Source organism: Gavia stellata, chromosome 8 (assembly GCF_030936135.1).
Source record: "Gavia stellata isolate bGavSte3 chromosome 8, bGavSte3.hap2, whole genome shotgun sequence".
NCBI classification, from domain to species: domain Eukaryota; kingdom Metazoa; phylum Chordata; class Aves; order Gaviiformes; family Gaviidae; genus Gavia; species Gavia stellata.
In genome coordinates this window covers 2,348,851-2,367,302 of record NC_082601.1, presented here as the reverse complement: position 1 = coordinate 2,367,302, position 18,452 = coordinate 2,348,851, and the positions used below count along the sequence as shown (strand labels likewise).

General features: G+C 40.2%; 1 protein-coding gene across 1 annotated transcript in view; it reads right to left on the bottom strand.

Annotated features, from left to right (window-relative positions):
- Positions 1-9,040: 9,040 nt before the first annotated feature.
- CACNB4 (calcium voltage-gated channel auxiliary subunit beta 4) overlaps positions 9,041-18,452 on the bottom strand; it is a 107,099-nt gene continuing 97,687 nt past the window's right edge. The window contains exons 13-14 of the mRNA XM_059820360.1: positions 13,849-14,034; positions 9,041-9,841 (exon numbers count right to left, since the gene is read on the bottom strand). Coding sequence (XP_059676343.1) covers positions 9,581-9,841; positions 13,849-14,034 — 447 coding nt within the window. The 3' untranslated portion in view covers positions 9,041-9,580. The remainder of the gene's footprint in view (positions 9,842-13,848; positions 14,035-18,452) is intronic.

Below are 18,452 nucleotides of genomic sequence, written 5' to 3'. Positions count from 1 at the left end.
CGAGAAGCCTCTCTGTCCTTAAAGCCTCAAGTCTTCTGTGCTTTCCTTTGCAGGCTGGCACACTTGCTGACTCAGTTCCACCTCCACCGCTCCTTTCTTACTTCAGAGTTTTTCGCTCATTTCGTTCTAGCAGCTTTTATTCTGACAGCAGCTATTTGCTTTTGTTTTCCCTGCTGCAACACTGGCCCACAGTCAAAGTAGCAAGGCCAGTAGTCATCTCTGAGTTTCTGTCTACAGGCTTTCATGCTTTCTGTTGCAGTGAAGGGGAATACATGGTCTGTAACGGTTGAAGAAAATAAATATCCCGATAATAAACTGGCATGTTACAACTTTACTAGGATAAAAATAAATCATGCACTGCACTAGTAACAGATCTGTAGTCATCCGGGTTTAAAGTAACTAGACACGGTGTGTTGCCACCCATGGTGTTCGTGCTTTAAACCTTTTTCAGCATTAATAGCAATGCAGTATCAGCTACCTAATACGGCAGGGAAAACACAGCCCAGAGGCCTTCCTGCTAGCCTGTGAAACCTTCATTTGCTAAATGGTCACTGGCAGTCTGTGAAAAAGAAAAGGCCTCTTTTAATATGAAGGCTGTTGATGGCTTTGGTCCACTGTTTTAGAATTATATTGTTAATTTTTAACTGCAAACATGACAGACAACGTGACTTTGGAAAAGTAGCAATGCTTTATCACATGTAAGTGCAATGCACAAATATCCTGCCATACTGTAGAACCAAGATTCGTGTATTGCTCTTGGGACAAGCAAGGAAGTCTGCTAGCTGAGTGCAGTGCCTTTGGAGATGCTGATGGGGAAGGTGAAAGGAAAATGAAGGTATACAGCAGGAACCGTCCGTCCCTGTCTTAGAGCTGCAGTCACTGGGATGGCATCTGACTGGCAGGTGAACAAAGCAGCTCCTCCAATGTGATACGCTTTCCAGAAGTTCAGCATTCAGCCTGTGATGGAATTAATTATTCATTAGCCGACAATTATCTCCCTTTCTGCCGTACCTCAGCTGAGAATTTCAGATGCGTACGATTCATTTCTATTCTCAGTTCTCCTGGTGTAAACACAGAGCGAACCTGAAACCCGTGGGCTCGTTCCAGGCTTAGGTAGGCTGCACAACTAGGTGAGAGGCCAGCAAAATTCAATTAAACCATTTATTTTGATTCTATAAATAGAAGAGCATTGGGGTTTTTTCCACCCCATGTAGGTTTTTTTGACAGACCCTGTGGCTTACTAAAGCAGCTTCTTCAGAGCTGCAGCTAGCACTGCTTGGAGCCATGTCAGACTGTGCTGGCTGGTACAGATGTGCCGCCAGCGCCCCATGGGCCTGCCATGTTACACCCCCGACTACCAACAGCTCGCCTGTACCCAACAGCTGCAAAAACGGAGTGATGTTTTTACAGGATGAACGAATATATGGTGTATTTTAGGACTAGGAGGCTATTGTTGAGATTTCATCTCTGGACCCTCTGGTAGTTAAATCGTCGTCGAAGACATTTGTACAGCAGCCTGGCTTAACCTGTATTGTACTGCTGCTTTTTTACGTGCTAACGCTAATGTTGGGCTTCCCGTTGCTGGTGGAAGCTTTCGAAGAAGCACTCAAATCAGCATAGCTTATCGTGAATACAGTTACACAGTCTCCTGGGAATCAGAAAAGCCTTTTTCAGGTGGTGTACGTTTTGTTCCAAGCAACTGTCACACAGGGGGTCATCTGAGCGTTTCTACGCTGCAGAAGCGCATCGTCTGCCTACGGTAGGATATCACCAGTGGAGGGGAAAATACTTCTACGCAGAAGAAACCCGAACATGTAGAGAAGACAGACAAGATAGGTGGCTTATGAACTTTTAGGATCATATGAAAACACACAGAAGAATGTATTTTTGCTCTATTTATTTGAAAGACCTTAAGCTCTTTATTAACAAACAGCTTAGATTAAAACTCGCATGCTCATACCTGATTTTGAACACTGAGACCAGATAATTCAATTAAACACAATTTTAAAAGCCCTGCACATGCATTAGATATGTAAAAGCTAACGTCAATTCACACGTAACATGCAGCTTACCTGGTAATGTATTTGTGTCCTTTGAAGGCAGGCTCCTGACAGAACCGCTGAGGAAGCAAGCGCGCCATGCAACTGGTTATCGCAGGCGCTGCCAGGCCCAGAGAGATGGGAGAGGAACACCCCAATGGGTGAAACATGCCCGAGCCCTGCCGACGGCCACCACCGCTCTCCCCTCCGGCAGCAGCTGGCACGAACCGGGAGAGAAGGGCAGCAGCACAGGGAACCCAGCAGCACAATGCCCTTACGGGTCTGGCAGGGCTGGGTACAAGCCCTTGCTGCCGCACCGAGTCTGAAAGCACTGTATTCCCAGGTTTTTTGATGATCACAGCACCTCTGTGAGGTTGCTGGTTCCTGTTACTCTTTGGAAGAGGTAGCATCTTTCTGTGCTTTCTTGTTTTGAAGGTACTATAAACAGTATTTCAATTTTTTTTTTTAATTATTCATTCAATCCTTAATACCTCACATCATTCTGATCGTTGTTTCTGTCTAGGAAGCAATGTTAAATTACTGTGAGAGCATACGGAGGACCAGATCCAAAGACCATTAACGTTCGTAAGAATCCTTCAACTGACCAGTTGGCTGAAAGTATTTTACTTCTCGATGGAATAGTGAGATATTACATGTATTTACGTACTACTGAGTTACAGCTATTTAAGAGCAGATAGATTTAAAAATAAACATCATTCATTTCACAGACCAGATGCATCTCCTTCTTCAGAATCTCATTCATTTTTACTAAAAACGCTAACACGTGAAGCTGCTGCCAAAAGCTATGGGCAAACAATAAAAATACCGCAGCACTGAACGGTTTTCTCAAGTGGCTCTTCAGAGCTTTTTTCTGACCTTGAGTGCAGAATACAAAGAGACTTAGAAGACTTTTAAACGGTTTGTAGTTTTTTCATTTATTGTAGAAAAGTTATTATAATGCAGTTCATTTTTGTACATCTAAATTCCATAAAACAAATCCATAGAAATGAGGATACTATCAGCATGCAGTCTGCGTTTTCTTTTTTAAATGATTCTGATCACAAAAATAACAACACTTTTTTTTTTTCTTTGAAAGCCACTAAAAGCAGAGGGAGAGCAAAGCATGCAACAGTGTACACATTTGCATAGTATATTTTACCCAGCATGCCTTGTAGAATGCTACACATACAGTATCTATAGAAGTAAAAACAGAAAGGGGCAAATCAGCAGAAAAGAAAACACAAATTTGTGGGTATTTTTTTTTTAGTAAAGGCAGTAATGTTTTTACCAGCGTGACTCTGACCTGGCTCCCAGTGAGGCTGGAGGCACCACTGCCAAGCTATCACTGGCAACCAGTCTGGGTGAGAAACGGATTTTCTGGGATCTGAGAAGCCCAAGGTCCATAGTTTGTAGTTTGAATGACTGTTCTCATCTTCTTCCTTCACCCCTCTCATTTCTCATGCATACATACAATTTGCATTTTGCTCGATTCTCTTCCTACGCTGTTCTTGTACAAGGTCACCGGCTTTCTCTCACTCTGCACAAGAAGAGCATTGGGCGTGTTTCAAATGTAAATACTCCTTGGGCCTAAGCGTGCATTCCTTAAGCTTCCTTTACATTTTAAATTCTCAGCAACATCAGTGGAAGTTTTGGGTGGGCTCATCCGCAGCTCTTAGGGTGTAACATTCTTCTCTCCCCCACCTCCCTGTCCCCATGCAGGAAAGCAAATAGCTCTGTAGCCCCAAGAACTTTTTCACCGGCTACTAGCATATTTGTGGTGTAGTCATCAGTTATATGCCAAAATCTATACATTGGCCAAAATTCAGCAGAAAGGAACGCAGTGGACTTTCTAATTTTAAAAGGTTATCTTTTTTTCATTAATTAGTATGGAAGGAATACAAGTTATTGAAAAATCCACCACATACGCAAAATGCAAGGCTTAAAAATAAACTGCTGAAGTATCAGGCAGCCAGTTAAACTGGTCAAAAAAGCAATAAATCCCTTGATGCTGGATCAAAACATCTACCCCTTTTTTTCAAAAATACAATGCCAAATGCAATAGTGGAATTACTGTAAATTTGTGCTATTACACATGTGCTTCTTTTTCCTTGCTCTGTTTTTACATCATTGGTAAAATATATTATTCTGTACTGTACAATATATTTTCTCACTATATTGATTTTCTACTGCTTATACAGAGTAGAATTCATATCAGAGGGGACTGTGGCGTTAGATTTAATTACATTTTGTTTTTCAGGAAATACTGATAAGGCATATGATAATCAGTATGTGACATTTATGGTCAGACCTTGCAAATACTGACTCCCGGAGAAGCCAGTAATAAACACTGCGTCCAGCAGTAGGTGTCTAAGATCTAGTCCAGATAGCAACTCACTGCCGAGAAGTTTGAGGGGGAAAGGCGAGGCTACTACACATCGCCGAGACCAAGCCAATGCTACTCTCAGCTTCGCCACTTTCAAAGGCATAAAGGAATGACACACTCCTATTAACATTTTAAAACGATTTCTACCTTCTCCCAAAATTCTCTACGTGGATTCAATTACAATATTTCTCTTGACTTCTTAAATGCATTCCATAAGTAATGAGAGAGACCTTAACACAAATTTCAATACTAAGGAGCATTTTCAGCTCTTTCTCCAAGTTAATTCCTTACATATATTTTACAACATTATTAAAATGTCCCTTCATTTTAAAGACATCACTTCATTTTTCTATATAAAATAAATTGGACTTGAACAGCAATATAATAGAGGTTATTCAAGTGACGACTCTTCAAATAATAGATTCTCTTTTGGCATCATCTTAAAGATAGTGGGAACTTAATTCCCCCCCGCCCGAGTTAAAATTGGCTACATTACAGCATCTTGCAGTCTTATTACTCTTTGTAGAACCACTACATGAAGGAATGAGAGGCAACTGCAACAAAATACATGGTAGCAGAACCCCATGTATCCAAACTTGTATTAGTACCAACTGGGGTAATACAACCCAATTGTAAAACACAGATTTTTAGGAGCAAAAACAGATTTGTGTAAATGGTATTTTACAAAATATGCATTTGATTTTTTCTTTTGTGGTCTCCAATTATTTTGGCTTTAAAAAAAAATGAAGACCATGAATCAAGGACAGACTTCATAAGCACTGAACTTGGAAAACAAAACGTAGCAGAGGACACGTTTAATATGTTCTTAAAGAAAAAATTACTAACTTACTCAAATCAGTATGCTATAAAGTAACAGTATTAGCAATATTCTTTTGAGAACAGTAATGTCAGTAAAGATAGGAGATTCTGGGACATTTCAGAGGAGTCTACGGTATTGAGACCAAACTGAATTCAGAAGATTTGCAGTCAAACGGAACTTGAAGTTACGGGTCTACACACATCCAGAGGAACTATCGTCATCTTGTTATTCCTACAGCTACCTTTCCTCCTTTTTGTAATTTTCACTCTCTTAAGTGCATATTAAACATCATTTTAAAAGCAAGGAGCACAAAAGATTAAACCCCCAAACATCAACTTCAGAAGCGGCTTTCAAATCTGGAGAAAACACAGGAAAAGGTTTTTCTATTTGCAGCAAACCCAACACTAACACTGTGAGTACAATTGCAGGCAACTGCGTCTGTCGAGTCACAGAGCCACTTCCAAGCCCAAGCACACTTAATTTATCTGGGACCATCAGAGTTAAGTCAAAAAGACATGGTATCAGAAGCAGGCTGAGTGCCCAGTAGCTGAGAAGTAGTCTGATCAGCAAGAGAGAACAGCACTCACTTCAGGAACTGCTCTTGCTTACCACGTACAAAATCAGGGGGGCCGCCCGATTTCCATAGCAAGATGATTTTTCAGGATAAAATCGAGATGTCGGGCCATACTATGCTATCAGTTCTCAAGCACAGGAACTGATTTTTGCCAGACTGACCTGTTTAGAAAATGATCATCTAATTTGGCCCGCTGTTTAGAAACTAAGATTTGATCTAGAACAGCTTTAGTTGCATTCCTTTAAACATAATTTCATAATATACTGAGTTAGAAAACATAATCAGTTGTGAGTTGCACATCCCATGGGATAAATGTTCATCTGTGGAACCAGTAAAAGAACCTGTGTATCTGTTAAATACAACTTGCCAAAGTATTTTAAATTAAAAGTTTTAACAATTAATTGTCTTCAAAGTGGCTTCAAGATTTTTAAAATACTTTGTTAATTCAGTCAAAGATATGAATGCACTGACATATAGTGTCTTTAGATATTAAGATTGTTGTTATCACCTGTATTGGCTAAATTATCATTAATCCAAAAGCATCCTAATGAAAAACTCAGATAACAACAACAAGAAAGGTTTTATAAACATTTCTCAAAATCCTCTGTATAAGCCAGAGCTTAGGAACAGAGCTCTGATCTTTAATAATATTTTAAGAACAAGAAGAAATGGTATGAGGACTGGAAAATTAGTCTTACTCTTATTCATTCAGGAGTACATGAACTTCACAATTTTATATAGCGCCATTGCATAAGAAATCACAATATAGCTGGCTAGCATTGCTGAAGTTCTAATACAAATACTATGAGTTAACATGTCCTGATCAACATCGCAGCTTTTACTGATTACCGTGTTCCCTAAAAATAATTTACTTTTTAAAATAAAGAGTTCCCGTAGCTTGTATCTAGAATAAATTAATAATCTATTAGCATGTTCGGTATATTTGTACTTAAAGATATAGCTATCTTCAAAGAATAAAAAACCCAGCAAGCAAGAAGACCTGCTGGAGCACTTATAACTGATTTCTTATATTAAAATGGAATGGGCAGTGGGAGAGGAGAGGGTGAACTAGTTACATACAGTAGTAAAGTAAACTTAAACCCACGTAATAAAGGAACTCAGTGTGCTCATTCCAGACAATACATGACTTCCCTCACAAGCTTGTTTTTAGTAGAACAAACAAAGTAGTTTTGGCACTTCAGATGCTGCAGGTGATGGAGTTTGTGCATATGTGTTGTGTAGCTCTTTCCCTTTACTAGCATGACATGGAAGACTTCAAAACAAGGCTCCAAAAGGCTCTAGAAAGAAATGACATTTTTGTCTAGGAAATGATAAAGCAGTAACCTTGTTTACTAGAAAATATACGTAGGTGCTTCGCAGCTACCTGCCATTAAAATGCAAATATCTTCAAGCAGTTAAATGATCTGATCCCTAATGCTACTACAGAATAAAGATAAACAGCTGTCTAATCTAGGTTTATACATCTCAGTGCATCCTTTGCAATTAATACTTTAATGCACACAAACAAGAAACTTATTAAAGCTTATAGAAAAAATGTTTTGCCTAATGCCTTCTTTCTCATGCAGGTATGTGTGCTGTACATGTAACAAAGATCTGTAAAAATTACTGGAGAATGCTCCACTGTGCTATAGCAGAAAATACTAGAGAAGGCAGCTGAAGCTACCGTTCCCAGGCCAGATCCTGCAGTGCCTTCTCAGCCCAAACGCTCTTTTGGAATCTGCAGGCATTCAGCCTGAGAAAACCAAACAGGATCAGGTCTGTCGTATCCACTCTGAACTCTGTTCCTCCAATGGATGCAGATATTTTCATTTTTTTCTTGGTAACTGGCCCATTCGAATCATCTAGTGGTGCTGAAGGCTGCCTTTTAGGCAGTGAAGTTGGTTAAAAAATCAATCGTGCAGCCGCAGTCTTTTAATGCTGCTAGAGATGTGCATCATTTTTGGTCGTACCAGATATGAGATGAATTACTTTTCTCACTGTTAACATCAAGAAGATAACCAGACTCAATGGTGGTGGAAAATACCAGTGAACTTTGCTAACTGGTCCAGAAAGTAGAAGAAACCGTAATAGTCAGGAAATTCATTTAGTGCTACATGCTTTTAAAGCCTACTTTTAGCAGGCTTTGGGAAGAAAATAAGCAAATATAAAAGTTAATGATCCTCATTTTTGAAAAAACAGTTTTGACACGAACCTGCATAAAAAATGCATAGTTCTGTCAATTTTAGAAAACGCATGCAGCGGGGAATTTCAGGAGTCTCTGCTTACAGACGTTAGTGGGTTGTACAAAACAGTCAGTTACGGTAAATGCTTCAATCACATCGGATCTAAGGCTTCACTGATCATGTAAGACATAAGGTCCAATCACATAAATTTACCTATTCAAAGAAACTGAAGACTCAGTAAGTGAAAAGAAGTGATTGTTAGGAAGTAAGGCAGCAGTATCTCCAAAGATTTATCATACTTCTTTGAATCAAAAACGTCAGCTCTATGACCTTACTGCAAGCAGATTTTTTTTCTGATGCTCCATTTTTATTGCAAGCTAACTCTGACCAATATGTTATTTTAAATGTTCATCATTTATGAATATTTAACCCTGCCCTCTTCCCTCAGATTTCATTACTGAAATTTCAACTGATGTTCTTCTGGAGAGTTCTTGTGCGGTGCTGGCATTTTCAGACATTTAAAGATGGATTTTGAAAGATGTAACATATAGGTAGGTACTCAAATGTACTGGAATGCAGGTACTCTACATACTGGGTAAGAAGAGTGTATAGTTTTCCATTTAAAAAGGCAGAATACTAAAAATGGGAGAAAAAATATTACGTATCTATACACTAATGTTCCATTTTGGGACTACTAGCTGTATTCAGGTAAACGAGAGGGAAAAAAAAAAAGAAAGACTATTCTCAGCCTCTAACCATACAAACTATTCTTAAGTTTGTTCATTTTCCTGTTTCTATTTCCCCTTGTCCTGTCATAGTTCAACATTGCTGACCGCAACAAAGATGTCAGTACTGGCTAAATTAAAGAAATCATTTTGCTGCAACATTCATGCCAGGTCTAAAAATAATTTCAAACTGGAAAGTATTTTGTAACTGCTGCAATTATTTGTGATATTTGGCACTCTCAATAGTTTACACTTGGTTTGCCTGAAAAAGCCATTCTGGAAATAAGTAGTTAGAATAAATCCTTTTATTCTTTAAATGCAAATTGAGCTTCCAGCAAACAAATACTGTAGCTGACTTTCTGGCTTCTAGTGGTTTGTAATTTTCAGATTTTTCGTTTGTTTTTTGTTTTTTTTTTTTTTTTCAATTGATTGCAACATGCTCAAGTTGACTTTCCAGTCAATTCACCCAAATTCCAACAGGAATTGGTTTATAAATTGGTTCCAACTGGAACTGGTCATTTGGAATTTCCAGCACAGGAAATTATTTTATAAGTGCCTTGATAAGTACCCTAAATTACAAACGGATGTGTCTAATATCTAATGACAAGAAAAAGTATGGCTATAAATGCAAATGCTGTACTAAAAAAAAAAAATTTAAAAAACAACCTATATGATCGGGCATAAACGTAAGGGCATGGTAACTTTTTTTTGCCCCCTACTTAATGTCAAATGACAGCAGAGTGCAACTTCAGTATAACCGCGTCACATCTGCCAAATTAAGATGATTTTTTTTTTCCTAGCTACGTTATGGCAAGTTATCAACTGATGAATACTATTTTTCCCCAGGTTCTTGAACTCAAAGCCTATGTCGTGAATCATGGCTATATCCTCCAGGGGATCCTCGGTTCCTATGGGGTTTGTAAGTGTCCTGGTATGAGTCAGAGTATTCTTCTTCCACTAGAGGATAGTGATCTCGGCTGTGTTGGGAACTGGAAGACAAGCGGTTCCTGCTCTTCCGAGCCCTTTCATTGTGATAATTTTCATCTGAGGTCATTAGACTTCGTCGCTCAATTGGAGAGTTCTCTGTAGAATGGCTGCTGTGCCTCATACGCTGGCTCTACGAGTGCCAAAGAATCCAAGCATTAATACAGACAAAGAGTATTTTACATTTTTTAGCTTGTTTTCAGACTTATTCTGAGGTCTTTCAGAATCCATCCACTTTTGTGTTACTCATTTTATATTAAAGTCTGTATGCTACAGGAATGGGTTACAAGAAAAGTCTGGTTCCTAGAGCTGAAAGCAGACCAAACGCAGTATTACAACGTGTGCCTTATGGTATTCACCTTAATAAATACTACAGGCCATTTAGCATGAAAAGTGAGCTGATGTATTCAGCATTTATCACTTTTCTCTGATCATGAACATAACATTCATGCTTCTAGTCCGCTTAGAAAATTCTGAGCATTGATTTATGTGGTTTTAGAAAACATCTGAAGATGTTTGTTGCTTTGTTGGGTTTTTTAAGAAGGTGCAGCTCTGAGCCCCATTTAAAAACCTTCATATGACCAAACAAATGATGGACTGCTAACCAGGCAGCTAAGGGGTGGCTAAAAGGATTAGATACTGACAAATTCTTTCAACTAAAACATAATAAATATTTTAAATATGTTGACAGAAAATCCTTTTCTACGATAATTTATTAATTAAAAGGTTTAGCCTTCACTATCCTCACGTTCCCATAATGATACTGCGCTACATTTGTCACATGAACAAAATTAGTTCATATCTTTCGCCAGCAAACTGGCAGAATGGCGCAGTAGCCTAAAAAAAATTTTGTTTGCTGTCATCAGAAATGAAACCTCTCAAGAGTACGTAGCCATCCATAGTCCGAGAACAAACTCGATCAATACTTTTCTTTCTCTAGATTACACACCGATTCCGATCCCGCAACTGCCAAGAGAACGCTGCCGTGATGGTTGCACTCTTGCAGCCTCAGGTTCCCGTGCGCAGACAGCTTCGTCTGCTCCTCTCAGTTCCGAATTTCTGGCTGACGCTCTCTGTGCTATAAAACCTTCCTCCTGTCGCTACACCCACTCTGTATGGCAACTGTTCGGTTGCATAATTTATAACAAAAGGCTTGTCTGCACGGGAAGGAACTGTGCAGATGGGTATACGTCTACAGCACAGCAGATAGGATGTCGCATCTCCTTCTGTGGATCGATGCTACCAAGGTTACTCACTGAGAGATTCCACAAAACGAGCTGGCACAGAAAAGGTGCCCTTCTGCAAATCCACACACTCAGCTACTGGGTAGCAACTTCTACCACATTATCCCTGAGTTTTCCTTATAGCATCGTGTTTTAATAGTGATTGTATGTCAAAGTCCACATATTTTCTTCACAAATTATACTTTTCATATTTATTTGACCTAGGCATGCAATTTTGATATATAATCACCTAATCAATTGCAACTTTAACCTTCTGTGCTCACCCCCTCTATCTTCCCTGTAGTAATTTACCTCTCTGGCTGCAACCTGCTCCTTTCTAGAAACCTTCCTGTTTCCCTGCCTTGACTATGTAGTCATTCTGATCCCACTATTTACCTCCTGAGGGGTGTAAGCGTGGCACAGGACTGGTGTGGTTACATGCTGGTCCTATGCCCCAAATAACTTTTGAACCTGCAGCGCAATTGGAACGATAAGCTGCATTATGTTTTCTGCAGTAAGGGACTTAAAATGCAAATCCCCTGGAGCCTAAGAAACACATATCCCCAAAACTTGAACTACAGGATTTAAGTCCATTCACTGAAATTAGACTAAACTATGCAGGCTTAGAGGTAACCAGGGATTAGCCACAAAAGCAAACGACTGGCCCCTAGGAGTTAGCAATGACAAAATTTACTCTTCCTACTGAGGACTGCAAACATGCACAGCTCAACATCGACACCTTCCCCTTTTAGGCAAGGTCATGACCAAGGACCAAATGACCACCGGCTTTGGCAGGTGTACCACACACGGTGTGGTGAGACACGGCTGGAGCAGGCTCTCGCGTACACCCTCTCTTTGACTCTTGTCCATCTATGCCATTTAACTTCACCCCGATGACCTTTCACGAAGCCCAAAGACTTAAGTTCAATCAGAAGTTTCGATTCTGAGTAAACTGAAGTCCAAGCCACAATCAAGTAAAAGGGATGCTCCCAAGTCCTGATTAGGTGAAGTATGTACCGATTGTCCCAGCAAATCTCTGTCATTCTCAGGTGTGACTGTTACACGAGGCTCTGGGCTTTTGGTATTCAGTTCCCCAATATCAGGCGAGAAGGAGTCACAAGGTCGTAAGAAGTATAAATGCTTGATATATCATAAGCACCTACGCTAGTTTAATTCCTAGGATTTGTGAGTGCTTTCTAATTACCATACCACGTCATGACAGCTAAAACTGATGCAAATCCTTCCGAAGGCTTGAATTAGTAGAAAACCTCTAGATGGTTAAGCACGTCAGATGAGGGAAGTCTTTACTGCGAGATAACTGTGTAAAACATCAGGACTCTTCAAATGGGCCTGAACACTTACGTGGCACTGAAAGCCAAGTCCTGCACTCTCTAGCTGGGCATCATTCGCTCAGGGAGAAATTTACCCCTCTGCAGAGAACTAGCACCATTCAAGTCCCACCTAAGCCTTCACAATTAGGGTGAAGTGGGGATTAAGTGATGCGTACCTTCAGCCAGCCCACTGCACAGGGGTGATTTTCATCTTCAGTGTGAGTTTTCCCTAAGTAAATGGAGCAACATTTCACAGTTACTGCTGGTGTCCATTGATCAGAGAGAAATAAATGCCTGAAAAAAATTCTGTGGATACACCCCGTTTTCAAAATGAAACTGAAGAGGTGAAAGTTCTGCAGATGGTATTTTATTGTCATGAAGGGATGGAAATTCTAAGGCAAGTGAAAATGGAAACAACAGTTTACATGTGCATGTTATTAGGAATAGAACAGTGCTTGTGCATTCAGCCAGTCAGGAGACAGTGACTTACTGATCCTAATAAAATCAAGCACAGCATTAGAAATGTGAGCATCAAGTATCATGCACCTTCAGTGAAGTGCAATTCACTCACAGGAAAAACAGCTTTATGTTAATTGAAAACACTGAGCAACGCATAATTTCCTTCAAAATTGTTACCTGCTTCCAGATACTCTACAAGCAGAACAGAGGTTAAATTTGTCAGGTGAATTATTCATTAAATGTAATTTGCTCAACTCTACTTCTGACATACATTAGGAAGTGCACACTCCTAGCAAGTCACACACATACAGAACTCCTCCTGAAACTTTCAGACTCAAAAGTTCGCTGCAATCCTGATCTTCTCAAGCATTCACAACTATTAATCAAAAACATTTTCTGTTTTCAAACTTAGTAAAGCACGTACTTCTCATTAAGGACTATTTACATGCCACGTTTGAAGTTTCAAAGTTCAGCCGTTTTTGAGCTATCCCTGTGGAAAAAAATGGTCAGAATTTTTTTCAATGGGTAAAAAAAATGTATTTTATTCACACTCAAAGAACTCAAAAAGGTGAAGGCATTTTGCTGATACAAGAGACAAGCATGGAAGTTTTTTGCTCAAGAGTGAAAGTTTTGTGAAGTTATGAGGGTAGAAATAAAAGGGATCATTACAGACACTGTTCTGCATTCTTAAATATAGTAGCTGTTAGTTCAGCTGCTGTGACATACCGTACATGCCTACTCTCAATCTGACTGGGTCTCATTTGCAATGACATTTTTTCCAGATTAAAAAAAGGCCATTTTCTAATATGGCTGTAATAGCACTTGACAGACTGTCATTTAACTCTTCCTCAAGAACTCACTCTTTGCCAGAAAATGTATGGCCATTTTATTTCCCACTAAAGCAAGAGCAGTCACAGTGCTTCAGCACTCAGCTGACTGACCGCTTCTTCACCGATTATGGGCCTTAGCTTGCCTTCTTACTGTTGGCAGTGGCCAAACAGTGAATAACAACTAACAAAGCAAATCTAAGTTACGCTACATAAAACATATTGCACTATTTTACCCATAGATTAAAAAACGCCCACCTGATCTGCACTGGTGTTTGGGGCTGAAATGTGTTTTCATACCTGTAATCCAGAGATTGCAGCAGGATATGGTGAAAGTGCAGTGGATCCTAAATTTCGCCCAAGGAGAGGAGTCATGGGTGTGCTACTGGTGGTGTGAGTAGCACGCCAGTATGCCTCAAGATATTCTGCCAAGTGTTCGCAAGCATCTTCAAGCTGATTTTCATCCAAAATTACATCAAACATTTCCTGATCACAACAACAAAGTTTGGTTCATTACAATGTTACAGACTAAAAGAAAGAGACGTTAAATAATTCTCATCACGCTAATCCTTTAAAATTCAATAAGTAAGAATCAGAGCGTGGGATTGCAAAAGAAAATGATACAAGTGGGTTTATAAGGTGATCAAAAGCCAAAGCTCTCAGAAGTCACTGTATCCTCTCAGCGAGGTTCACCAGACGTTGCGTGAGCCCTAGGACGCTCAAAGGCACAAGACTCCTTTAATGAGTTTATTTTGCTCTAAGACAGGAACTGAAGCTAGGCGTCAGAGTAACACAGGGGTGCTTTGCGTAGGTTTTGGACCCAAGGACTCGCGCGTACGTCTCTCATCCTAATTGTGAACACATTTCTGGAGTGACGATGCCCCTAAAACCATTCCCACTTCAGTGAACGCAGCATGCAGTTCTGTTACAGCAGTATTTCTGCTTCAGCCAGGCTACTGCAGGACATCCCGCAGTCATTCCCATACTTACAGCTGGGAATTCTTCAGAGACTACCTCCATGCACTGTTTTTTAACTACCTTCATTTAGGCCTATCTGGATAGTCTTACCTATCTGTTCTCCAATCTGCAAGACCACGCAGGTACGACCTTTTTCCCTACTAATCCGTTACCAGGGGACAGTACCTGACCAGTAGTGCAAGTCCTGGTCCTTGCCTCAGACCTGCTCACCACACAGTCCACAGAGAGGCTATTTACCAGTGAACGTGGGAGGATTTCAAAGCCACGTGGCTTCTGCGCTACCCAAGAAGTCAAAGGGACACTCTGCAGACAACGTTTTCAGACTATCAGCATGACAAGTGCTGGTAACAAACAGGTGATAATAAACCATCACAAACTGTGTCCCTCAAGAGACATATAAAGATGTTTTCCGCAGTGAAATTTCAAACTTCGTCTTTAATCTTAACTCATGCCTTAGTGGAAAAGAAATATTGTGAAAATAGCACAGGAAATGAAAAATAAGTGCAGGTGTTAAGAGTAACCGATACAAACCACAGGCTGCTTTTCCTCCATGCGTATTTATAGAGCTATCCAGTATACATAGAGCTGACGTCTCCAGAATAAGCTATAAAACTGCATGATGAATTCATCATAAATCTTGATCATGCATCTATCTTCTGCCCAAAAATCTGGTCCAGAACTTACTTTAATACTAAAGCCATTTTGTTTATTTTTTAATTTATTCCCTCGTACCAGCATGTTAGAGAAATGTCTCCTCCTCTGCCAGCAAGTATGGAGTTTTCTTCTACTAAGAATACTCCTAACACTACACCCTTTGGTTGAATTCAGTGTCTATTGCTGCTTCTTTTGCTCCTCTATTTGTCTATACTCTTTACACCTCCTTTGCTATTTAAACACGTTGATACACTACATATTCCATTCTATCACTCACATCATCATTTGTGGAAGAAGTTAGTAATCCAAACTATGTTAAGTTAGGAAATAAAAGAATGTGGTTGGCTTACATATACTTTGCTTTGGAAAATACTGAAATGAAAATATTACACTTGGAATTTTCTTAAATAAAGAATGAATATTGTCATTTTCTGGTCTGAGACTAGCAAGCAGCTCTCCTGCGCTGCTCATTCTTCGCACAGCTGGCTGCTGATTTGAGGCCAACTCTGGCCGTCTATACAAAACCCAGCTTTGCAGGCGGCAAGGTAACGCTGTCCCAAGGCATATTTTCAGCCGTACGGCGTTTTAGCAGCAAGCAGGTCAAGGAATACTCTTCCAACACCCTCCGACCTCCTCCTGCCAAACTAGGGAACTGTTTCTCAAGTTTCTTTTTAACCCGGATCAGTTGATTCAGGGAGCTCACAAAATGCTGTATTGGCATAACTAAACGTGCTGCAAGGTGGAGGTAAGACAAAGAGATCAGAGGTGGGAACGCCAGTACTGCTGCCTATGGCTTCCTTTCTTAGCAGAGTAACAGCTTCATGCACTTCCAAGAAACGCACAGCTAATACCCCAGCTAACGTACCTAAACCACACAGTTCTGTGACTGTACGCAGCTTCATGTGGTATTTTGACAGTGATCTCAATTAAATTGAATTTAGGGAAGAAGAACTTTTAACAGCTGCAGTAGAACTGTCACCTTTTTAACAGTTAACTATAAAGTAACACTAGGACTGGTAACGGTGAGCTTCTCGGGCTGTCATTTGAAGGTCACCTGGAAAAGCTGCAAAACTGGCAGGATCCTGATTCCAGGGCTCTACAGTGTTTTACAGGGAAAATAAATTACAGAGAAAGCACTCAGTTTTTTTCTTGCATTTAACAGTTCTGCTCATAGCTAAACTGTGTTTGTTCTATTTCTATGTATTTGGGAGGAAAGAATCTTTTAAGGAGATCTTTGTAAGGGTCACAGAGTAAAGCAATTCCTTCCCAGTTCTCCTTGCAAAGCATTTTATTCACCACAGTATTTTCTTACAACATGTGTAAAATAGTTATCACATGAGCATTTCCATATACTAGTATATCTTAAGTGATATACATTAACGCAGTGGCCTTTCCTGAAGAGAAGCTCAAATTAGTTGCCACTGTCCTCTGCTATTTCTTGTGGTTTACTGTACGACCACTGTGAAATATTCTAGGTGCGTCACCCCACGTTAGCAACACAAAATAAACTGGTCACAACTACAGAGACATCCTCCGCGCCCCCAGGAATGTTCGGGAGAGGGGGTGTAAGAGGGACCGAGCCTCAGGCACAGCCCAGAGTTAGTACAGCTGAGGGCCATCCCAAATCGCGTCTTCCTCTCTGAGGTCAGGGAAGGTGAGCTCAGGCTCTGGGGGAAAAGATGCCCCAGACAGAACTGCAAGGGTGGAGGTGTACCTGAGAAGGAGGAGGAATTTGAACTCGTAGAGTTATCTGATGTACTGGCTATTTTTAATTATACCAATGCATTTTAGTTCTGCTAGAGTATAACTTCTGGTATTTTTTAGGTTATGCCAAATAGACCAGAGGGATATGCACCCTCTCTCAGCTTTGGCATGAATCCAAAAGTTAAAAAAAAAAAATCATAATGAACTGTATATGACTAGTGTATTTAAAGCTGTACGGTTAGTACAGTTCATGTTTCTTTGAGCCATATAATGTTCCTGCCTAACGGAGTCATGCAGTGATAGGCACGCTTAGCACTGGCTTGAGCGGCATCAGTGAAAGATTAGCAAGGAATTAATAATGAAAGCAGTTCCTGAACTTAAATATGCCAAAAAAGACAGCTATTTTTAAAATGTCTAGACATACAGCACCAACTGATTACTTAAGGCTGGCTCTCAGCAAATGAAAAAAGTGAGGGTTTTATGGTTTTCAAGTATCTTCACTTCAAACAAATACTCCTCTTGCAGGAATTTGAGCTGCAAAACAAATGAAGCAGGTCACGGTGCAGGAGACAGACAGCAGTGTCTTTGGTCTAAGGAGTATACTTTTACTTCATTAAATGATGGATCAACTTGGTCCTTTAATTTAAACTTAACCAAGACTGTCACCTCCCTTCCAGTGCTCTCAGTCACCAATAACTTGAAATCAAACAGCGCAAAGCTGATCAGATGGTTTCTGCAGACGGCTGTTGTGCAAGTCAGAGCGGAAGGCAGCCCCTGAGCAAGTACAGTTACATGTTTAAAATCTGGATACTCTGAAATTTGGAAATATTTTTCTTATCCAGGTGGGGTCTCACCTTGTTGCCTTAGGCCACAAAATGCAATTACAGGATTGGGTGTTAAGGCAGAGTTTACTAGACCCTGGGGACGGACAATCTGAGTGCCATGATGCAACGAACAAGCTACGACATGCATCAGGCTGCTGCATGCTGTTTATTTCAATCAGCGCAGCTACTTGTCTCACTTCAACTGATGTGAGCAAACCTAAGTGCAATAAGAGGAAATCACTGTGCAAAGAGCAAACAAGGCTGTGAAACACACACAGGCTTCTCTGTGCAGGTGGAAAAATAAATACACCTTTCAAATGCGAAAAATGTGCAGCGGATTGTTCTGTGTGAAAGCTCAGTGACAGCTCGGTGTAAATATCACGAGCCGTATTCAAACAGGTGCCGGTGCAACTCCATTTAACTTGGCTCACACCCATTAAGAGTTAGGAAGGTATATGCTTTTATAGAAATTATTTGTACTACAGAGAAGTGAACAATTTTGTTTTAGTTAACGGGACCTGAACGGCTCACAGGAATTCTCCGTCGTTGCTTTAAGAGAACAATTCAGTAGAAAATTACATGTGAGAAACATAATATAGCTGAGCTCTCCAGAAGAACTTGAGATGGCCTGCACATCTTTCAGTGCTGCTCGAAGTGGAAAACAAGGATGAGACAGTGAGCAAAGCGATCTACAGTTACTGTAACCAGAAGCTTACAGGTCTCTGCAGTAACACAGCCAGCTGG